At 40.9% G+C, this 24697-nt stretch overlaps 1 protein-coding gene across 2 annotated transcripts in view; it reads right to left on the reverse strand.

The window, feature by feature from the left end:
• The window catches only part of DAAM2 (dishevelled associated activator of morphogenesis 2), a 204899-nt gene that overhangs the window by 87775 nt on the left and 92427 nt on the right, over nucleotides 1-24697 (reverse strand). For both annotated transcript variants that reach the window (XM_059467440.1, XM_059467439.1), the window contains one exon: nucleotides 9109-9198. In XM_059467440.1, coding sequence (XP_059323423.1) covers nucleotides 9109-9198 — 90 coding nt within the window. The remainder of the gene's footprint in view (nucleotides 1-9108; nucleotides 9199-24697) is intronic.

The raw sequence follows: 24697 nt of genomic DNA on the forward strand, positions 1-24697 counted from the left end.
TGATGACAATTTTCTAACTCAGGACTATTTTGGGCCTGTTTTTTGATTAGTGTTGAGTTCTAACTTCAATGGAAATTAGAACTCTACTACTAGCTCACCTGAAAAGCAAGATGGACACACAAATTCTGCATACTCATAACCTCTATAGCAAATTCCATGGCAAGTTTATGGCACTGACATCTTCAGCAGTCTGACTAAGGAGGTAAGAAGGCATTTTTTTAAGGAGCAGCTAAATTTTTTTTGTTGGAGAGGAGAGGGAGGAAGGAACTAAAAATATTCCATGCTGTTCCCATGGGGGGCAGGGAAGAAAATACTTTTCAATTATACATAAATAAATATATAATTTCAAGACCCTGACCCAAGGTAACCTCTTACACTAGGATAAATAAATGAGTCTGCAACTGTTAGCATTGCAACGTGGAAAACATAAACCAAATAAAGCAGGCAACTTGGAAAAACTTATCTCCTCTTACGTCCACTACAATGTGGTCTTTTAGGTGTTACAATTCCAAGCCATAATAATGGTATATCCTCTGAATTGTGCATGCATTTTTGCCTTCTTGACCCTAAACTTACACTTTAAACCATTACAAGAGTGACTTCAAGGAAAATAAAGAGGAGTCTCTAACATCATTAAGCCTGGTATAGTGTTTCTTCAAGTACACACTTTGAGGTCTTTACTACAGAAGCAAAACACATGAAGAAACAATTACAGGAGGTCCAAGAGAAACCATAAAAAACAGGCAATGATTCTTCTCAAGCATGCTGACCTGCTTAAAAATAATTGGTTAACATCAACAAATTTGTATTATAATTATGCAAAATAAAATTTCTAAATTCATCATATGGAACCATAAAAGTATGAGACAGTGTCTTACATGAATCCCCAGTTTTATTTTTCCAGTGAGAACACATTCTCTGCATTAAAATATGTAGAGGGAGATGTATATAATTTTAGGCTTTACTTTACATTGTGTTAATGGTGCTGCCCAAATTTGGGAGCTAGTGCTTCAGCCAATGACACACATTGGCAGGTACCATCAATCAAACAGTGTTTCACATTGAAAAGGCCAAGTACACCACTACTCAGGAAATGTGTGGTTTTGCTGCACTGGTGACACTCTTACAGCATTTTATTGTTTTCTTTTAAGTCCTGTACTTGTCATAGGCCAGAGTTTCTGAATTTGATTTTCTTGAGCCTACTTGCATTTATAGTAAAGTAATTTTTGAAGTCTTGTGCCTTTCTTCCATACCTAGACTAAAGATACTGAAATGACCCAATGTCAGCATCAAGCTAACAAATCATTCCAAACATCTGAGCATGAAGTCATTCTGCTAACAGAAAAAGGAACAGATGCCGGTGGGAAAAAAGGAAGTTAACTCCACAACTGCTGGCATTTTCCAAACATCAAGCTGAAGGAATGCCGTGGTTTGCAAAGGGCAACATCCTCCCACTGTGACTTCCCAGCATTATGAGATTTCCAGTGAGCCCTAGGCAAACTGAAAGCAAGTCTATTTTCAGAGAATTAGTTTGAGAGATTCTACATTTCAGACTGTTTCACCAGAAGCCTTCTAAGCTAAGGAAGTCATGCAATCTTCCCAGACACAAAGAAACCATGGATCCCAGGCACTAAGAGGGAACCAAATAGCATCTGCTACTGCCTGTTTCAAGGAGATGGCCTCACAGCAGTAATACAGGCCAGTATACAGGAGGTTGCATGAAGCTTTATTGATGCTCCCTTTCTTTATAGGGCCATACAACTGCTTTCTTAGTTTGATTTATGAACAGTGTAGAGAATGACAAATCAATTTAAGATGGAAGAGGCCTTGAGAAGAAGGGACCCACTCAGAGCTGATGTCAAAGTCTGTTAAGTTTGTTCAGGTCATTGTCAAGGTTTGAATATCGAGTTAAATTAAAATGTTGACTGAAGCTGAACTTCAGCCACAAACTTCCAAAGCATTGGTAGGAAGGGAAACAATTTTCTGATGTACCAAAGACTTCAGATAAAGTATAATTCTTCATATGCAGTGTGGCTTTGCTGGCCTTTGCCCTGTGGCCATGAGACACCCTCATTGATTAATCATCAATACTGCTAATTGTGACATTGCTTACACTGAGCACTCAAAACACCAACACAGCTTCTTCAGCCTCCTACTGCCCACCAACTGCTATTGCTGTTAAGCTGTCACATGTGCCGTGAGGGTTACCCTGTGTTTTCCAGACTTCCCAGGGAACAGAGAGTAAAAGTACCCACCCCCACATCCACTCATACTCCCCTTCAACACTTCTGCAGAGCTGAAAGAAAATCTCTCATGAAGTCACATCCAAGACTCATCAAACTGTGAGTCCTTACAAATGGCTTCTCAAATAGTGCAGCAAACCATCCTCTGAGCTCACGTCTGCTGCTCCCAGATACCACATATGGAACAACAACTCTAAAGAAAGGAACTTATAAGGGACACATTAAATGCTCCTTAAAGCTATAAATCCATTACCAAAACAGTTTAATATTCCAAATCAATAACAGACTCTAAGAGTATTTCAAAGAGGAAAAAATAATGCAAGAAGATAGAATTGAAAACAATACAACTTCAAACCACCCACTTCATTTATTATGGGACAACCACGTGCTTGGCAGTCTTCATACAGAAAGGATGAACCCCAAAGGGCTTTCGTAGCTCAGAACAGACAATACAAAACCAAAAACCCACACTCAGACAACACAATAGTGCGATCTTCATCTGGCATACTATATCACTAAATGAGACCAGATGAAGAACCATTTTCTCTCTTCTTTAGGGAAAATGTATCATCTCCTGAATAGCTCAGAACTGGCTGAATGGCAGATCCCAGAGGGATCTAGTGGCCCAGGGACTAGTTAGAGGCCTTTCACTAGTGATGTCCCCTAAGGTTCAATACTGGGTCCAGTATTGTTTCACAAGTTCATCAGTGACTTGGATGAAGGAACAGATGCCTCCTCATCAAGTTCACAAACAACACCAAGCCAGGAGGAGTGGCTGGTACCCCAGAGTGCTGTGCAGCCCTTCAGAAGGACCTTGGCAGGCTGGAGAGATGGGCAGAGGGGAACTGACTGAAATTAAACTATAAGTGCAGGGTCCTGCACCTCAGGAAGAACAACTCCACGGATCAGCACAAGGTGACAGCTGTGGCTGACCTGCTGGAAAGCAGCTCTGTGGAGAAGGACCTGTGGCTCATGCCCTGGTGAGGCCACATCTGGAGTGCTGTGTCCAGTTCTGGGCTCCTCAGTACAAGAGGGACGTGGGGCTCCTGAGTGGGTCCAGTGGAGGGTAACAAAGATGATTAAGGGACTGGAACATCTCTCTTACCCGGGAAGGCTGAGGGAGCTGGGCCTGGTCAGCCTAGAGAAGGAATGATGGAGAGGGGATCTTACCAATGCCTATCAGTATCTGAAGGGAGGATGCCAAGAGGATGGAGTCAGGGTCTTCGTGGTGCTGAGCAATAGGACAGGAGGCAACAGGCAAAACCTGATGCACAGAAAGTTCCACCTAAATATGAGGCAGAACTTCTTTACTGTGTGGGTGACCAAGCACTGGAATAAGTTATCCAGAGAAGTTGTGGAGTTTCCCCCAATAGAGACATTCAATAATGGTCCAGATGCAACCTTTGCTACATGCTCTAGAATAACCCTGTTTGCTGCAGATGATCCCACCGGCCGTCCCTTATCTATTTTGTGATTCTATAATCTCAATATGTATCTCCTACTTTAAAGCAGGAACCCGAAGACGTGAACTCCTATCTAAATACATCAAGTGTAATGCAGTCTCCTGCTCTTTGAATCTCCATATGAAGACTTAAATGCAAAGAAAATACTTTTGTAATAAAAGCCCTGTCAGTTCACTTTAGCACAGAAATATTTCACTAACTAACTGTCTCTCCATCTTAACCAATCTGAAACTATGCTTCACAGTGCAAAACCACAGATGCACAGCAGCCTTAGAGCAAACAGTAAGTGGAGAAATTTTCACTCACTTCTGAAAGCTTTCCCTAAAGGCAAGGAAGACTCCAGATTTTATATTTGCATCTATCTTGTCCTTCATCCCAGGTAGGCTACAGTAATTATATAAAAAGCTGCAAAAGCAGCTTTGAAATCTGCTGGAGGGATCTAAGTATCTTACTCTACATCCAGCTGCACAATATCAAGCTATACTTTTTATGGGGACATTTGGCTGACAATCCAAACCTCAAGGGCAAGCTCAAACAAACTCTCAAAGAAAGAAAAAAGGCCCAAACCAGACTTGTAGACATTATCTTCAATAATGCTAGACAGGCAACATGGGACCAAAGTGGGAGTTTGTGAAAATGAGCTGCAAATGGTATAAAAAGACCGTAATAAAACTACTAACAGCTGATGTCCCACTAAGGATAGGATTCTCAAGAGTACTTCAAAGCCTATGAGGATGCGGCCCTGAGGTTAGGAAAAGAGAACCGAATGCAAAGTGATGGTGCTTCTTAGTGAGAGAGGTGTAAATCTTTTTAGGAGGACACCTGGGGTATTCTGCACCTGGACTGCAGCCTCAGTGGTTCAGCAGTGATCTGTGACCTCAGCCCAAAGGACTTGGACTCCTTAATGATTGTACAATGCACAAAAGTGTCTTCTACTCTGTCATTTCTGCTCCTTACAGTGGGCTCACCCAAACCCAGAAACTTCACCACAAGATCATCAGAGAAGACAGGTAAGTGCAGAAAAGAAAAAGAATGAACAGTGCTTCATTTGAAAATATATTCAGATATTTCAGCATCTGTCTTGGGGAAAGGGATGCTGTATGTATCCAAGGCATATGTAAATAGCACAGGGAAAAGGTATAAGATGATGGCATGGCCAAAATGCTTCCAAAAAATTTGCTAACTACCTATTCTTTCCTTCAGGTAGAGAGAAATGCATTTATACATAAACATAACAATGACAGTTCTTTGAAAGTTTAAAACAATTTAAATCAAAGACATTTTTGAACAAAGGAGTTTCCTGACTCCTAATTTAATATCCAGCTTATTAGTTTTTATAGTCATAAGGTAAATGAAAAATATAATTAATAGATATTTAAAAAATAATTACAGAGGATGATGTCATGAAGGATATTCTTTTATTTTTTAAATATTGGCTGTTATAGACTATGGTTCAGGTAAATTTTCCTCAATTTTTATATCATATTTTGCTATTGTGGAGAATCTCTTTCCCATAATAGAAAAAGTAGAATAAATTTACATATTACAAGTACGCATTTCTTCTCAGATGCCATGAATGGCTACTTCCAGAAAGTTTCAGTGTGCTGCTTATTACCTCACTACTTGACTTTAAATAATATCACTTGAGTAGATAAAGCACAAATCAACTCAAAGCAACTATTTTAGGATACCACTAAAATCACAAGAGCACAAGATAACACTGAAATATTTTGGAGATCTCAACATATTATTAGAATTGAAGAACTGAGATTTTTGTTGGGTTTTTTTTTGTTTGATTAGAAAGAAGCTGCATGATACAGCTAGTCCAGTCTGACTCTTGTTTGGAAAAAGCTTTGCTACCAATTTTTTTCCTCAAAGAAAGACAGAAGTATTGAAAAAACCTAACTTGTTTAACTGTGCAAAATATGTGCGCTTGCTACTAAAATCTACTCAGCCAAAGTCATACAAATTAGTCTCTGGAGGCAGGAAAGGCCATAAAAAGAAAACGACTTACTTTCCAATAGCAATAAGTCTAACAGCTTGTAGGGCTGTTCAGAAGGCAATGAGCTATGGCCTGCACAATGAGGGCTCATTCTTAGAAACACAAGCTGCATCCAAAGCAATGTGTGCTGAAGCACTGCAATACCTGCACTTTTAGGGATCCCAAGATGAGCTTGTTTATAGATGAAACAAACGAGCAAACAATTTTTTTATTCCATATAATTATTTGATTGCTATTTAATGAGGTTATGTATGTTAGTGTCAGCTCCTGGTAAAACAGCACTGAAGAACACTGGTTTTCTAAACTTTGACTTTGGAAATTTGTAAATAAATATATTTGAAATCTTGGTCTAGTGCTTGATTTAATTCCTGCAAAACTCGTATCTGTTAGCAAATCTAGAGAGAGGAGTTACAGAGGTGTTTTTTGTAAGTTTAATTTTCAGCTTAAGGTGAGACATGAAGATTATTCTAAACAAAACCAGAATAAAATACCTGAATTTAGGGAGGATGCTATAATTTGTATTTTCTACATATGGCCTTAATTAACAATATCAGTGGAAGCTCCTTCTACAGAGGAAGAGGCAATCTAAAACATGTACTGGTGGTTTGGGTCGAGGGGTGCCATCAGTGGTGACTAATCAATGATTCTTCTGATGCAAATCAAGCCAACTGCATTTCCCATTGTCCATCCTGTACTGGTTAATGTCAAGGTATAAAACAGCTAAGATTGGGAAGACATTAACATTTTCCAACAGACCAGCCTTCATTCCTTATAAATAGCTACTCCACAAATGAGAGCAAAGCACCCACTAGACCTGCTAGCTAGAGCTACTCTTTTAGGTCAAATAATCAGTGATTTGTTTTTAATATTAACGGTCTCAAATATGTACCCAGAATAGCCAAAAGTGACCAAAGCAAGCATGGCTGTGAAATACTGTGTGAATGCTACTCTGTAGGTATTACTCACAATTATGAAATTTCAGTTCAGAATTCAGCCACCTTTGACTCCTGTGGGCTGTTTGACTGACAAGCTGTGCCCCTGGCACACAACTTCCAGTGCACAGACCTACCTGCCTTCCTCCATCTCTTCAGAAAGGCTTGATATTAGGAACAGGTGGAATGAGTTTTGTAATACAATAGTGACTTTCTGCCACCACATTGGAATCAAATACCATAGAAGATTACATCTAACATCTGACTGCCAAGATAAATGTGTGTCTACAACAATGACTAATCTTCATTTTTCCAAGTGACATTTGCTTATTTAAGGCAGCCCACTAATCTCACCACCTTTAGAGCACATCAGGAAGCTCTGAATTTCCATTGTTTTTAGAACTAGAAAAGGCACCTGAGATTAAAAATTGAGAACAGTTGGCTCAGTCTGCACTTCTTGACCTTGTAATTTATTTGTTTCTACTTGCCATATCTCAAAGCATAGGGTCCTGCTTGCCAAGAACCCAACATCAGCAAGACAAAGCCCTCTGGGGGCTTGTCCTGGGTGTGTGGAAGCTGAAAGTGTTCTGCCAACTAAGAAATTGGTCCCTTTGTGGCTAAAATCAGACAAAATTCTTCAGGGAAAAGGGGGCTTTGCTTTCAAGTGAAGCCTGGCACAGGCTTCTCTGTCACTGCAAAAAAACAATGATAGGTGGATTAGGTAGTGGGCTAGAGAGAGATGTCATCACTAATCATCTGACTGCCTGTGAGGGAAACAGTGAATAACAATGGACAGTTAAGGTTTCAAGTAATTGAAAGTATCTATCATGTTATTAATAGACATCTGGCAATGGTATCCCATCCAGTTAGCACATCATTTGGGATAGCTGGAGTTCAGCTAACTGAAGTTGCATTATAAGTGTATTATGAAGATTTTCCAGTATGCAGCTTCTTTAACTTTGGAAGTTTTTAAGATTCTTACAGCAAAGCCACTGCTGTAGAACACAGGGGAAAATGAACAAACAAAAAACCCCAACAAAAACAAAATCCCCAATGTAACAGTGAATCCAACCAACATACTAAATACATTAAAGCCCAGATCATCTTGCCAAGACTGACTGGTCCGGGAGGTAAGATGTCTCTAAGACAGCAACCAATAGATCCTCTCCTACCAGAACTGAAAAACCCAGCTGAGCTGGCTAGCAAAAATGTCAAGCAGACATTAATCACAGCAGCCTGCACCTACCCTCCACTTGCAAGCACTGTGTACCAGAAGTAAAAAGGAATGGAGATAGCACGGAAGACAATGGAGCCTAGACTGCTCTTGTGCTCTATTGCTAGCTTAAAGCCACTGTAATTAATTGATTTCTATTAACTTCCTGGTGTGAAGTTAAAAAAAACCCCAACCAACAAAAAAACCCAAAGACAACACCCTGATTGGACTAATTTTCTTTAGTTACATGGTAAGAAAGCTCACTGCCCTCACTTGGAGACAAAAAGGCAGCAAACACAGGATTTAAATCTGCCAAGCTCAGTATTGAAGTCTAAACCTCTTTTTGTACCTTCTGTTACGCAGACTTATGTTTAAATACTATGATGCTATCATAGCATGACTTGCACACTTGGGAAAAAAAATTAACCAGCAAACCCAGCACAACTTTTTCCTCCTAACATGTATGGCAAATAAATACATGCTATTGGAGTTATCTTCATTTCTGACCTGTGTTTCCCAGAGAAGCAAAACTCTTCCAATGCCACATTAGTGTAGAAATTCTTTGTTGAGAAGTTTCACAGCATTGACACACCTTATCCATTCACTTGGCCATCATTCTGCCAGCAACAAAATATTAGTGCTATTGATCAACCTCTGATTCATCATTCCTTTACTGGTTTGTCAGAAATTTGAAGACCTTGAAGGGAGGAGTGTTACGAGCAGGTGCTCCTTGCTTTCAAGTGCACTGTGGAACATTTCCTACAAACTCTGGAAGACCTTGAACTACCAAGTTCTAAGACATCACTATTGTTGTGTACTTTACAGATATTTGAAGACATTCTGAAAGACTTCAGCAAACCTCTTCTATTTTAAGTAACCTACAAAAGTTTTTAAAAATTCCTTAATGCATTTCCATGATAGCTGTTCTTTCAGCTCAAAGAAAAAACAAACAAACCAACCCAATCCCCCCACAAGCCCCAAACAAACAAGAAAACAAAAAGAACACCAAACATATAAACTATTCAAAATGAAACAGTGTACTATTTTAAGATGCTAAGACCCTCTTCAGAAATCACAAGTACATACATTACTTATCAGAAAATTGTGCCATATCCATGCTGATAAAAATCCTTCCATCACTTACTCATGTTCTTGAGTAAACAGTAGATAAACACATAGCTCAAATCAAGATGCAGTTACGAACATGCACACAGAATTTATTGGTGAGCTACTCCATTGAGGACGATAGTAGTACCTTCTTTTTGCTGCAGTAAATCTGCCATTTCTTCTCTGGAGGGAGTGCAAACATAGCCTCTCTGTTCTTGTCTGTGAGATCCAATTCATCCTGGAGATGAGAAAAAGAAAAACAGTAAAAAACCAGTCATCAGCTGCATTGCTAAGTTCTAATAGGTTGAGAGGTTTTTGGATCAGGCATGTTTGACTAGCCTTCAATCAAGAGGACTTAACAGCTCCCAAACACTCCAAAGATTTTTGGTTTTGTGATGATTTCCTTGCTACCTTGAGTTCTCCCTGTCAGAGCACAGCCTATCAAGAAAGGCAGCCTGAACAACTCCCATGTCAAACTTCCATTACTAATGATGAGTGAAGGATGGGACGGATCACAGGAATAGGATGAAGTGAAAAACTCAAAGCACTGGATTATGTGACACAGACATTCCTTATGACACTTAGAGAAAGGCTGAAAGTTTGATACATCTTTTTTTTCCTGGCTGGGAATACCAAATTGCTCTTCTATAGAGAAATTGAACTATTTCCTTTCTATCCTTCAAGCAAAGGCCACGAGACAGTTGTCATGTCATCAACAACCTACAGGCTGAAATGTTTCTCCAGATGTTTGTTCTCTAAACCACACAGTCCCCATCAAAGACACCCAGCATTTCAGACATAAAGGACAGAACTCCATAGTGCCACATCAGGCTGATCAGAGCAGCATATTCAGTCTCTGTTAAGAAAAGTGAGCTCAGAAGAACATACCCTCTTAGAGCTGAGCCAAGTTTACAATTGTAAAATGAAGGATTATACTGTGATCTGGAACTGAGCACCAAATTCCACAGCTTCGGTTACTCCTCTGTAAAAGGTGAATAACAACTGATTCTTTTCCAATGCATGTCTCTAAAACTATCAAACAAGAGATTGCTACTTCCTCTGTGTCAATCCAGTACTGACCAGAACAGGGCTCCAATCAAAGCTGCCAGTTTTAGATGCTAATAAAGAGAACTAAGCAAAAAAGAATGGTCTTCAGGGCAAGCAGACTGTATGAGCAGGGACAGATGAAGATGTCTAAATTAGGAGTTTCAGTAATATAAAGAAAATCTTCCAGTAATGTTTCAGTGAAGCAGTTCTAGCAGAGGTTTGAGATTTTTCCCTATGTATTTGAAATATTTGGAGAAGGAAGTGTCCAGGGGTCCTATATCAAGATGACATTGTGGCACTAAAATGCTGCACACACAGATTCTGGCACCCACACTAACCTTGTCCAAGCAGAGACAATACCTCTTTAACTCAGCCCAACAATGGCTCATTTGGAAAGTGTTCAGGGCTGGGAAACTTGTGAAAACAGTGAGCAAAATTGCACACTGAGCCTGGTAGCTGCTGCTGACAGATTTAAAAGCCCACAGAGATTTAAGCTGCAAAAAGGTACAAAAGAAATGCAAACAGTAACAAGGCGAGGTCAGTGCCAGCAGCCCAAGGTAGAAGAAGCTGGAGGGTTATTTTAAACAAGGAAAAGTTTAAAGGGAAAAAAAAATTAGCTGTGCAAAAAGAGTGCAAACCATGTGGAAATGTTTAGTGTGAGTTTCCAAACAAGGGGGCAACCAAGCGAGGCAAGGAGTTTTATCCTTGCTATACACAATTAGAAAACTCAGGCCAGGATCACATTCTTGGGGGGAGAGGGAGAGTGAAACTACATGTAAGGCCTTAAGACAAGCAAAGGAATGCTGCTAGAGGTCAAGCATGTGGAAGGGAAAGGAGGGGCAGATAGGGAATCAGAAATGCCAAGTTTGGAAGAACCACCATAGAAGCCAGAATATACATGAGCTGTCTGGGCTCAGCTGAATTCTTAGGAAAAAAATTATTGTTTTATTGACCTGCTTAATGAATGCTCTTACCTTTTTTTTTTTTTTTTTTTTTTTTTTTTTTAATACAGTGCAGCTAACTTGGTTTTTTTAATCCATAGTTCTTTTTCTGGAATCTGCTGGCAGATCAGACAAGTAGCAGAAGCTCTGCACAGAAGCTGAGCACTAAACTAAATGAAGATCTCAAATCAATACAGTTCAAGACAACCATTTCATCAAAAGAATGTACCTGTTAACCAAAACCACCCTGAGGACAGGATTCTGACACTGCAGCTTATAGACACTGCCCTGGATACTGGCAGTATCAGGGATATAAAGGTAAATCTCCTTTCAATGGGACAATAAGAATATGCAACTTCATAATTTTGCATCATGACATGCTTTTCAGGACAGAAGCCTAGAAAGTTAGTTTGAAAGGGTGGAAGATACTGAGGGAAAATAGTGCATCCTGCATTATTGTGACTCAGGAGGGTAGAGGGAGCCAAAAGAACTTTAGAAGTCATCCATTAGCTCAGGTAGCATAGTAACAAGGAAACTATTCAGGGTTTCTAGGCATAAGAGGATCACCAGAGGTGGACCCAAACACACCTGCCTGGAAAACAGCACATGAAAAATGCCTTACCCTTAACTTTGAAAGTTTGTGTGTGTCTTTGTTAGGAGGTAAAATGCTGGGTTCTGACACCCAGGACAGATGGGCAGGGAGCAAGCACAAATATTCAGCAGGGAAAGAAACATGTCCAGAATGCAAACCAGTTGAGTTAGGACTCAAGCTCCTAAACTCCCTTTCCTGAAGTTAGTGTTCAGCAAGGTGTGCCCCTTCACTGAGAAGAAGAAAGGAGTGGGAAGAATTGAAGAGGTCTGCATGTCCTCATCTACCTACACCAATCAAAACCTACCCTATTAAAATTTTTTTTTTTAAAAATTAAAAATTTTAAAAAACTACCCTATTTAAAAAAATCCAAAAAATCCAAGAAACCCTTGCAAAATACAAGAGACATGAGATCTTCTTCAGGAACTCTCCAAATCATTTTACCTCTGCCATTCTATAAAAGATGAAGAAAAGATCACTGTGACTACAGGAAAACCATGGATCTAGCTACAAAAAAAGACCCTGAATTAGGCAGGCTATTTTTGTATTTTGACTTGGGATCCTAATAGATGGCACATAAGGAAGCCTGCTGCCTTGGAGGGAAGCAGGAGGAACAAGAAAGAATAAATTTCAGGAGGGTAATTTTGTTTGTGAACAGGTCATTCTGACCCAAAGACAGAAGCAGATCTGTCAGCATACAGAAATTCAGAGTGCAGAGTTAGCTCAGTCATGGCAAGTGGCTATTGAAAAGAGAAAGGAGTTGCCAAGTTCGGCAGGAAAGGGGAAGAACGACATACTGAATGCAGTCATCAAGACTGGGGCTGGAGCCAGACTAAGGAAGCCAATGTGATTGAATGCCCAGGGAGCAATTGTAAAGGGCAAGGAAAAAAGGGTCGGTCAGAACAAAGCAGGGAAAAGTCCCCTCCCCAGCACCTATGCAAGCTTCCCAACAGAAACACTGTAGTCCCTTCTACACCTTGGATGGGCTCCTTGGTTCCAGCAATTCATGCCAGCGTGACCCTGCTCAACAGAACTCAGCCTCCTGGCTCTTAAAAATGCTTGAAGTTGCAGAAACAGAGATTAAAAGGATATTTGCCAGGTTGGACTGAGGAAGACATAAAGCATGCCTAGTTAATAGTGTGTACATTTCCCTCCTTCATTTATTTCCCACTTTATTTTATCTAGTGGTGGTTAATTCAGTTAATTTTCACTTTCTTGTGGGCATTTTATTTACTTACGTAGATTGAATTTCAATGATAAAACATTTAAAAAGAACTGGAACTGGATTTGAGGTTCAAATGCTTCCAGTCCAGTTCTCAGGCCAAAAGAGAAGATGGCCTCCATTCAAAATGGCTACAACCCAAGGAAATAAGAGACAGAGAGAAAGAAGCAGAACAAGAAGGAGGAATGGGTAGGAAACGTAAATCCAGTATTTTGTAGCATTTAAAACCACATTACGTCCCTTGTTTTTGGGAACATTCATCAGAGCATGAAAGCTGGATTAGATGCTGGGCAGACACCAGCTCAGTAATGATACTCAAAGCTCTAGAAAAGCATTTCTCACCTAGACTGGGCAGTTCTTTGTTTAGTGACACAAAATGAAATTAATAAAGGAGAAAAGTAAGATTTTGGTAATGTAGAAGAGTGGTTCACTTGGAGAGAGACCCACTAAAGGTGAACTGTTAACACCTACCAACATGCCTGCCTCTCTAAAGGAGAAACCTCAAGGCCATAAGTACACAGAGAACCACAGCTTCTGCTCTCCAGCATCCCCTGATTTGAAGTCAGAATCACAGAGGCCAAGAGCCCCAAACTTGGTTCTCCAGGGATATTTGGACACTCATGAGAGGAGACATCCTCAGTTTCACTTTCTCATTCTACTCATCCCATGTCCATTGGCTGCTGGACTTACCAGTCATGGGGAGTTTCACACTGACTTAAGGTCAGACAGCTGCTTTATTTTGAAAAATACAAAAACCAACAAAAACAACCAACCAACCTTTACAGGCTAGAGGGTTGTTTTGTTGTTGTTGATGATGCTTTGTTTTAGCCTCATAAATGTTTAATGAGTCATGCACAGCATTTTCAGCATTACGAAACCCAGACTCCTCATATGATATGTCTACTGCAGGCAATAACTTGATTAATATGGGCATAACAAATATTTTGCCAGAAGAAAGAGGACATTTTGCTTATTTTCTTATGTTCAGTTGGATAATTGTCTTATTTCATCAATTTCTTATGATTTCAGCTACAGAGAATTGCATTACACTTTTAATTTTTTTACCTGTAGGTCACAGTTTCTCTTACTTACTCTCTTGGGAGAGTATTCTGTCTATAAGCATCCTCCCCAGGCCTGTGTTTCACATTTAATTGCTATCTTTGTGATTGAGAGATGTTAATGATATATAAGCATATTCTGTTTTTTTTAAAACTTTGTTTCTACCTACAAACATATTCAGGCAACTATTTCAGCATTATTTTAAAATTATATGCTTTTATGATCCTCAAATGGAATAGCTTTGACATGAAATTAATCTTTATTTTACAACATAGAATCCAACACTAAGAAATAACTCATATGCAAATAGGCTTCAGAGATGCCTATTTTGACTGTCTGATTACAGCTCTGTTGCATGTATTGGTTCTTTAACAGCTGATGTGTACTCAAGCAAAAGAACAGCCAGGTCTTCACATTAACAGGCTCCTTGGGAACCAGATGGCACAAACTGCAAAAGCTCCCCAGAAACTCTACTCTTCTTTGTTAAACTCAAAATGGAAACTTTAGAACTTCCAGAACAGATGAGGGCAGCAGTTATTTGACCTGTGACCAGCACCGAAAGTTTCAGAAGGCTGTGTGAAACCCCTTCCAACTCCCTACCTCAAACAGCCTGGCTGATTTTGTGTTACACGTGACTTATTGTCTCTTTCAAGATGGTGATAATAATGCTATCTGCAATATTTTTTGTGCAGTTTGCTCCATCACACCAGCATTACATTTAATGATTCTTTGTGAGTCATCAAAAAGGAAAACTGAGATTTTACACACTCTAGGACAGGCTTCACAATTTGAAGATTATTTATTATAACAACTTGCCTGGAATGCTCACTTCAAAAATTTATGTTAAGTTCCAAGGGTACATTCATTTTCACGTTATACCCACTGTATGAACTTTATTTTAATGCACTGCTCTTACTGTGCTTGTTGTCCATATTCCCCATATTCCTTTCATTCCCATGTTCATATTCATATTCCTTTTTTCCTTTCTCTTGTACACACCTACCATTTCTTTTGCCTCTCACTAATCTTTTTCTCATTCCCTTTGACCTTTTTCACCTGTCAAGTACAAATGCACTCTCCCTCGTCCACCTCATCAATCATTCTTTCTCAGTTTCTTAACAGCACCCAATTCATCCAAGTTACAAAATCAATTACAATGCACTGCTGCCAGAATAAATTCCCTGTCCAGTATGATACCTGTTACTTCAGGCTCCCCGAGGTCATTTATATAGATGTCTGTCACCATGTCCCCAAAGAAGCCACATTCCAGTTCCACCAATGCTCCCAAGTGCCTTAGCACAGCTGACGGCCTTATGCTCTGAACAAATTTGTTTAATTCTTGTACAAAGTAAACAGTGACTATGGCACACCGTGGGATCCTATCCAGCATCCACTGGCAGGCCCCAGAGAAGGTTCATGTTCATGTGTAATTACTTCAAGAGGATTGTTGATGGTGGGTTAATCAATGCTGGAATGCAACTCAAGCAAACACAGGACAGAAGGCACTGGCATGCCTGGGACTTTAGAAGAAAGAGAAGCAGTGGAAGGAGATCAGGGGCAACATTGTCAGCAGCACACTACAAGCTTTTGGAATAGAGAATCTTATCCAGCATAACTACTACCACTTTAAAAAATGGACCGAGTAGAACCACATTGCTAACACATGACTGAAAGCTGCATTTTCACATTAACAACAGCCCCAGAAACATTAATATTTCTGTTATATTTTGTTTCATGCTGCCTATGCCAGATTCCATTGGCAAATAACAAGCAGGTTAGTCTGGTTGCTCACATTCAAGCTGTGCCTACCAAAAAGGGAGTAGCAGAAATGCTCTTGTCATAAGTCCAGAGGCAGCTGTCCAAAAAGCTGTTACAGAGATAAGTGCAGTGAATGAATAAAGTAATGAACCAAAACAATCTTACTCAGATCTCAGTCTCTGCAAAGAACTTACGAGTCCTTCAAATAGAAGAGATAAACCTTCCCTATTTAATCACTGGGTCTACCTCCAGGGGACAGTATAAGCTTGTTCCCCTACAGTTTCCCTTCCACTGTTTTGTTCATTCCAGCTCCCCAGGCTGACTGTAAGAGGTAGCCTGCTGGAAGAATGCTCATTTCCAATGCTGAGGAGGTCGATGAGGCATTCTGAAAGACTGCCTGTCTGAATTGTCAGTGTATGAGGCTCATTTGACTGCACAAACCACCTACACTCCAGTACAAACTGGAGCAATGAACAGTGCAAAAGTTTTTGATCAGTCAACAGCATTACCTCCCACACAGCCAGCATATCTCCAGGTGAAACATACTGGTCAAAAACTGCCACTAGGGCACCTGGTTTATGTGCTAAGCCACAGATAACCCATGAAGTAAAAAGCAAAATGAACCCCAAAACAAGCCAGTCCCTCCCCTCAAGCTCTTCTATCTCATCCTTACCCTTTGAATAAAAGCAGCCTTTGTAAAGCACACGAGCAGCACACTGTGAGAGGCATGGCAGTAACATTTTGATCAGTTTTACAACTGGTAAGCATTATGTTCATCATGGTAAAACATCATTGCGTTCCATGCATTTGCATACACATAGTGTGTGTATGTGCAGATATGCATGCCTCCCACACCTTACATACACAAGAACCATACACACAAGGCATATCACGTAACATCGGCCGATACCCACAATGTTTTATCATTACATTCGTGCATTAGGAAACCACTGTGCACACATGAATTGCTAACCCAGCCTGTTGGCAGAGGAAGCAATGTTTACATTTCAGCTACTGCCACGGATCTGACTGTAAAGCAGAGAAGCAGACAAACAAAAGGCTGCGATTCCCATTACACTCTTTTCCTCCTTGCTTTTTCAAAAAGTTGCAGCTTTAAAACCCCTTCAGTACTAGGGGCCCAAATCTCTTGATTCGCAGTCATAACAGTACAAGACAGAAAGCACCTGATGTTTACATACTGAAAGATGTGTTTCTCCTCTACCCTGCCAACACAGAAGTTACTCATTCTTAAGGCTTAGGAGCAGCATCCACGAAAGGCACTGCTTTTTGGTGGAGAAATTCTTCACACACAAAGTGAACTAACATGGCTCCCTCTCATCCCCAGATGTGCCCCTCATTATACTGCTTTCTTTTTCCCTTCTTAATCACTGGTTAATTGCTTCCTTGTTTCCTGGAGAAGAGCTAAATTCTGTCCTTCTCCTACTCCTCAAAGTCCTCTGTAACTTGACAGCACACAAGTACACATAATCAGCAAGTCCTGTTGTGGCAAGCCCCTCTCACAGGCCACTTGAAACAGCATCTGCTGTTCATTTTTCTGTCCTTTCACAGGCAAACCACATGCTTGAGACAACAATCTGCTGGGCCAAACAGAAAGAGAAAGAATGAGGAAAACCAGTACCTTCAGCACTTCATGCAACAATACATACAGGTGTTTAGAGAGAGAAAAAGATCAAGACTCAAACATGCACTCTCATATGCAGGGCTATAATACAGGTAGAGCAAGAGGGACATTCCATGGATATGATTGGGCATATGAGAACAGTAATGTAAAACAGCTGTCTGTCATCACAGCTTTTTCTGTTAAGGTGGGCTGCATGTCCATGTCAGTGAATTTAAATGAGCCCAATGAGAGGGACAGGGATGAAAACTGAATGGTCAGGCTCATGTCTAATCTAAATCCCTGCTGCTGCAATTTAAGCCTATTACTTCCGGCCCTATCACCACTAATGTGGTGAGCAGATTTTTTTCCTTCCTCTTGATAACAGTTTCTGAGGCTGTTAAAGACTGTTGTAATGTCCCTTCTCACTGAGGCCAAACAAATCCATCTCTTTCAGTCTTTCTTTGAGGATATGTCCTCTGGATCTCTCACTCCTCTTCTAATTGACTTCTGGCCTTTGCCCAGTCAAAGTACATGTTTCTTGAATTGCACTGTTCAAAAGTGAGGACAGTGCTCCAGCTGAGACCTTACCAAAGCTGAGTGCAAAGTTTATTCAGGCATCTTCCAGACTGCCCTTCTGGTTGTATACTCCACATATTCCATAGAGCCAATGACCTTTATTTTTATATAAAACCCCTCAAAATCTGCATGACTTATGTTCACTCATGCTCAACTATAATCCCTAGTTTTTTCTCTGAAAAAAACAGTTCCTGGCTGCTTTCTGTCTTGAATTATCAGACTTGTTATTAAAAGGAGTTTTAACTTCCCCCATGAATGCCATAATTTTTTTCACACATTTTTCCCACTTTATTTTAAGCTTATCTTTTAACATATGTACAGTATAGGTATGTGCCCGGTGACACACTCTAGAGAGAGGCCCTGCTTACTGAGGACTCATATTGGGGATATCACTGAGAGATTACCAAGCCTCACACGGTCAGCTGAGTATTATCCACTGCTGTTGTTTCAAGTGGGCACAAGCAATAGGAGCAGGAGCAGTCTGAGGAGTACCCAGAGGGATTACAGAGCTCTGGGAGCTATGGTAAGGGACTCTGGAGGGCAGGTATCTTTTCCATCAATTCTCCTGGTCAAAGGGAAGGGGTTTGAAAGGGCCAGTTCAATCTGGTAAATCAACTAATGGCTACAGGACCGGCGACACCAGCCATGTGTTTGCTATTTAAACCATGGGATTCATTTTAATAAACCTGGTCTTCTGGTGCTGACAGGTCCATCTGTCAGAGAAGGGGAAGAGCATCTTCAGTGACCATGTCAGCAAGACGGTGAACAAGGCTTTCAACTAAAGTTGCTGGGGAAGGGGAGCCTCAATCCATCCATTCCTACTAATCTGATGTCAGTGTCAGCAATAGATATTAGATATCTACTAGACAGGGACCACATGTCAGCAGGAGAGCACCTAGAGAGCAGCAAAAAGGAATTCCAAGCACTGCTGCCAGTAACTCAGAGTCATCAGAGACCCTACTAAAATGCCTCCATACATCATGTAGCATAGGGAATAAACAAGAGGAGCTTGAGATGTGCACATGCCTGCAGGGCTTTGATCTCACTGGCATCACAGAAGTGGCTCCTCTGAGCTGGAATGGAAGGCACTTTAGAAAGGTCAGGTAGGGATGATGAGGAGGCAATGGTGCCCTCTATGCCAGTAACCAGCTGGAGTGCATGGAGTTCCACCTGGGGATGGGTGAGGAGCTGACTGGGAGCTTGTGGGTCAGGTTCAAGGGAGGACAGGGACAAGTGACATTACAGGGAGTCTGCTGTAGGCTGCCTGACCAGGAAGCCCTTCTGCAAACAGACAGGAGCAGCCTCACAGTCACAAACCCTGGTACTCCTGAGGCTTCAACCACTCCCATATCTGCTGGAGGGACAGCAGAGCAGAGCATAAGCAATCCAAGATTTTCCAGGATCAAATTGAGGATCATTTCCCAATAGATGTGCTCTATATTTCATCATCCAGTCAATTAAATGAAAACACCAAACAGAACTCGAGCTATTCTACCTTGATAGAGTTTTTTCACCATGACAGGTTGCAAGTCCTCTAGTGCAAGTGCCAAATTTACCTCCACATTCTGATTATATACACAGTACCAAATACCTCTCTCAAACAGAGCTTCCAGCATCAGCATATATAACACTAAATAAAAATAAAATTTGCTGTTTCAGCACAGTGCCCATTTCCCACCCCTTATTTCCTTTCCCTCCCCTCATTTCCTCCCTCCCTTCCCCCTCCCTGTGCCAGGGTTTGTTTTTCGTGCCAAGGTCCTCTAGCTGAGACCCTGTATGGGAAGGGAGTTGTGGGAAAGGTTATTAGGAAACTGCCACCTAAACTGCTACCTTTCCGGCTTCCACACCCTCTCCCTCCCTACAAAGTCCCCTCTGTTCTGTTTTAATACTAATGAGTTCAGAGGAGGTTCCTAGGCTGGAGCAATTCACAGTCTAGACTGTGCCAAAGCACACAGGCACACACCTCTCTGATCGCTTCCTGCCCAAACACAGCCCTGCTGGCTCAACCTTCAAAATGTGGGCTGGGGATTGCTGCTGCTGCTGCTCTGCCAAAGGCAGCCTCAATTTCCAGGGGCGTCAGTGCCACCTACTCCTCCCCTCACAGCTTTATCCTCTTGTGTGCACCGTATTTGCCATATGCCCCTATAGAGGAAAACAAGGGTAAGTCAGAGCTTGGCTGACCTTTAAATCTCTGATAAAATATTACGTAAAAGGGCAGGAGGAACCGAGACGCTGGTTAAGAATTTAATGAGCAAAATTAACATCTTGTTGAGCTTTGGTTGTGCAACTTAGAAGCACATGCTCAAACTTATACACAGGGCAAACTCACAGGAACTCCACTAAATAAACATCATTTATATTATTTCGGCAGAAGTTCTGGTTTACACAGACAAAAGCAAAATCAGAAGCTAGTTTAGTTGTTTGCTTGCCCTCTGAGTTATTATTCCAAATTTGGTAGTGCAAACCAGAAATCAGAATGGCCCAAGCTCCATTAAATTGAGTGGACTTACTCTGGATTTATACCAATGGAAAATAATAATTAAATAACCTCTTTTAAATTGTAACAGACTAAACCTCTGAGCTTAACCACCCTTAACAGTAGCTGGCTCTATAATCTACAGCATGGATTTCCAACCTCAAATAGACTGAGAAGTTTATCAGTCTCCTTTTCACTAATTGTTAACTTTTACTTCAATAAATAAAGATGATTTGTATTTACTACTAATCAGTCCAGACCAGCAAAATATCATCCACATATAAGGCTTCTGTTATCTCTGGGTTGAAGAGGAGGGAAATTCCACAATTCTCTTCCCTCACATAAACAGAGTATTTCCACAGTCAAACAGTGAATTGAAGGCATGACAGTATATTTGGTTATTCACTCACACCCTGTCCTGTCTCATTGCTCAAGTATTCTGATAAGCAGAACAGAAACTACTGCACTGACATCACTGGGCTTAAGAAAACACCCCCTAAGATGCTTTTCTCTCCATGTTTCCACTGAAGAAATTATGAGAAATTTTCACAAAATGCAGCAAAAAGAATAAGAGAAGAATGAGCATGTGCCTTGCATTGTCTCCTAACAACAAATTATAATTGCATTTAGTATCTGGTTAAGCATTTGTAATCCAAAGTTCTTCCACATCATTAATGTATAAGCCAACAGCTTCACACCAAGCAACAAAACTTGTGCAGCTGTTCCTCTCTATTCAAGATGTAATGCTGAAACACAGCCACTAAAGCAATCCCAATGGATTTTCCATGACTCAGGGATCTCCCTGGACACCCTCCAAACTGCGAAACTGCAATCTGCTTTCCCCTTGTAATTTCCTTCAGAGAAGTTATTCTTCAAGCCTCCACCTAGTAAACTATTGCATAACACTGTTGTGCATGCTGCTAACCTTTTCCAAAGGTTGTTAAGTGTGGGCAGTCTTTCCTTTCCTTTATGTGGTCAACAAATGATGGGAAACTGCAAAATTAAGAGACGCCCTGAAGCGTTTTTAATGTAAAAGTGCATAGAATATACAAATGTCAACTAGGGCCTTTTTACATACACCACTGGGTCTACAGGAAGGCAGTACAGTCTTGCATCAGATTTTCCCTACAAAAAGAACCAGTAGATAAGAGCAGGGCAATGTCTATGACAGGAGGCAGCAATAGAGATTTGCTCCCAAGTTCTTCAAATAAAATACATTTGCCATTGGAAGACTCCTGTGCTGCCTATAACCTACACATGCTTCATCTTTTCAGCACTTTTTCAATATGGCTACAATTATGCATTAACACTGGCGTAAGAAGCATTACTATTCCCTGTTTCACACAAGGGGAAAAAACCCCTCACAAATGCATGACTTTAGTTATGTAAATTTGCAGGGGTAGCTAGGAAAATGCAATGTCCTTGCAAAGTTTTCCTCCCATCAAGCTTACAGACAAGGTAGCTAATGTTAAAAGCTCTGGGTCAGTGCTGTTGCAGTGCCAGGTGGAAGGCATCTGTCCATACTCCCTAAGAATAAAAAACATCAAAACAGAGCAGAGTGGCAGTCTGGTGTGATGAGTGACAGAAAAAGCACCTTCTGACACTTGCTTTCCATGTGCTGCTCCCACCTGGTGCTGAAGGATGAACAGAAGGACCTCTGCTGTATTGAGTGACACCAAAAGCTTCTACTTACCTAGTGTAAAGCAAGGTGCCAGGAAACTGCTGACCTGAAAACCTTGTGCCCTAAAAAGGGGCTACTCCATCCACCTCACCTGTAGCACCTTGTGCTCTCCACCTTGGAGTCTTGCACACCAGGCAAAGAAGAGGCCATTTCCCTCCAACAATGGAAGAGCAATCCCAAATCACCTCAACATATCCCCTAAATGATTAACAACCTTGAGTACTGTCTGAAGATAGAATCCACCTACAGAAGGGCACAGAGACATGACATAACAAACCCTTTTCCCCCTCTCTCCCTCAGGCTGTATGATACACTATCAGAGCCATGATTATATCTGATATAAATTGTTACTAGGTGAGCAACTACAGAAACTAATCTTAGTCAACATATTAAACAGATGATACTTCATGATTGTTATCATCTTCTTCATTCAATTATCTAATTTTGTTAACAGTTCCACTAAAACCCCAACTACAGTCTACCTCCCTAAAGATAACTACTACCTGGCAAGACACATCCCATCCTGTTTCTCAATCTTTTCTCTTCACTGGAAAATTTCACTGCTTCCCCAGCTTCAGGTGAGGAATTATTATAAATTATTACAAATTTATAAGGTCTTCATTTACAGAGGGCCTCCCCTTTCTTGCTGACATCAGGCTAAGCATCAAAACATACCTCCTACAGTATCTCAGATCTGGCTCTTCCTCTATAAGCTGCAGAAGAAATAGACATCTGTCATTCAACCTCCCTTGATCACCATTCATTCACTCCAGAAACACAGCCAAAGATCTTGACCTAGAATTCATTCCATATCATCTCCATCTTTGCAATCAGTCTTCACTCTCCCTTCAGCACCACAGCTATTTCATTTGTTGTGTCTTTTTCTTCAATACTGTGGAAGACACGTTTCCTTCTTATCACAATCTCCTGCCCAGTTACAATCTGGTCAACGTGGTCTTTGCAAGACATGGTACTTTCCTCTTGTTATTTCTCACAGATGCATTTCTGGCTGGCACTTTCTCCTCCCATATTATCTTTCTTATCTGTTTTATAACAATCGCTCACCTTTCCTTAGCAGACCAAATCTACATTCAAATATTCTCTCCAGAAGGTGAGGGATGAGGTCTTAATAATAGATTTCTAAGCCATCAAATAGAACTCTGAAAAACATAAGACACTATAAAGAGAATTGAAGGATAGAAACCGCAGAAGGGCAGGAATCATACTCAGAGAAGCCATCCCAAAATGTTGGGGCAAGAGGACATCCCTGTACTGCTGCTGTTTATGCTATTTCTACTGAAGAGAACCCACTCTCTAGGTCATCAGGCAAAGTGGCAGGAAATATATAAGAATGCCGGTGCAATATTAGGAGGAGGGTAGAAAATTGTCTATTCTGTATCCATCCAAGTATAGCTGGAAAAGCTCCAGAAAGCTGAAATAGAGATAAGTTAATTTGATCCTTCCAGCTAGCACGTATGACTCCTACTATCAATATCATCTCAGTGTTTTATCCCTTCAGCAGCCCTCAGGCTCAATCCAGAAAGTTGCTGACACTTTGTTATAGCCATAATGGAACACAAAAACCATTCAAATATTAATTATGCCTTACTAAGGAAAAAGGCCAGAGTAGAGCTTTATGTTATTTTTTTCTTCTTATATTATGCTAACATTTGCATCTATGCAAAAACATGATAGTATTAGAAAATCAGGTGATAAAGGTGTTAGAAACACATGGCCACAAGATTTCTGCACATTAAGCATATCTACCCTATCCATGATTTCAGGGTTAGGATATCATGACAGCTCTTGAGCATTCAATAGAGGGAAGACATAAGATTTACAACTTAGCACTTCCATCCTCTAGTGGTAGATCTGTTCTTTCCCCTCCTTCTGTATCCCAAGCTACATATCTATTGTGGTCCCAAAATCCAGTACTTCTCTTTTGCCCTAGATGTACTGCATGCATTTCCCTGCACGTTCCCATGAAACAAGAGCACTGCCCTGATAAAAATATGTAGTCCTGTGAGAGCTTCCTCAGGCATGTCATGTCTACTGTAAGTAAATCATTCTCAGAACACACTCAGACACTCCCTTTCAAGTATTCCAACCATGACCATGACCCTTCCCACTTTTCAGAAAGGCAGTCAGTATGCTCTTCTTGGGATATTCAGAAGCCAACAAGCACCACAAATACAAAAAATACCACACAGGCCAAATTTCAGTCAATGGAGAATGATTTAACTCCGCTGCTGTCTTCGGTGAAACTGAACTGGTTTACACTGGTTTCATCTATCCCTAAGTTTTGTAGTAAAGCAATAAGATCTAAAACTCAGTATATGCCTGTACAAAATCCTTAAAACTGCACACGTGCTTTGGTGACAGCCCCAGCTTCTTCACACCCAAAATCTCACACATAAGACCATGTTTGGATTTACATTTGTTTACACAGCTCTACCGATTCTCAGACACAGAGTGTGAGACTTGGCTCCCATCTCCTGCTCCTCTCCCAGCAGCTGTGTCTCACACATTTGCACAGTGACTGCTGCTTCTCACACAGCTGGTCAGGGAGCTGGGAGCTGCCAGCCAGCTGCACCTGCTGCAAGGGAGATTGAAGTGACAGAGTAGCTGGGGCTGCACTCAGGGCCATAAGCCTGTCCCTATCACAGGAATCCAGATGTTGGTGAGCACCTGAAAGGGGAAGCTGTCTCTGCCACAAAGCCTAAAATGCAATACCTCTTATGGATTTGGACTTGAATTCAACTACAGA

Source organism: Ammospiza nelsoni, chromosome 3 (assembly GCF_027579445.1).
Source record: "Ammospiza nelsoni isolate bAmmNel1 chromosome 3, bAmmNel1.pri, whole genome shotgun sequence".
NCBI lineage: Eukaryota > Metazoa > Chordata > Aves > Passeriformes > Passerellidae > Ammospiza > Ammospiza nelsoni.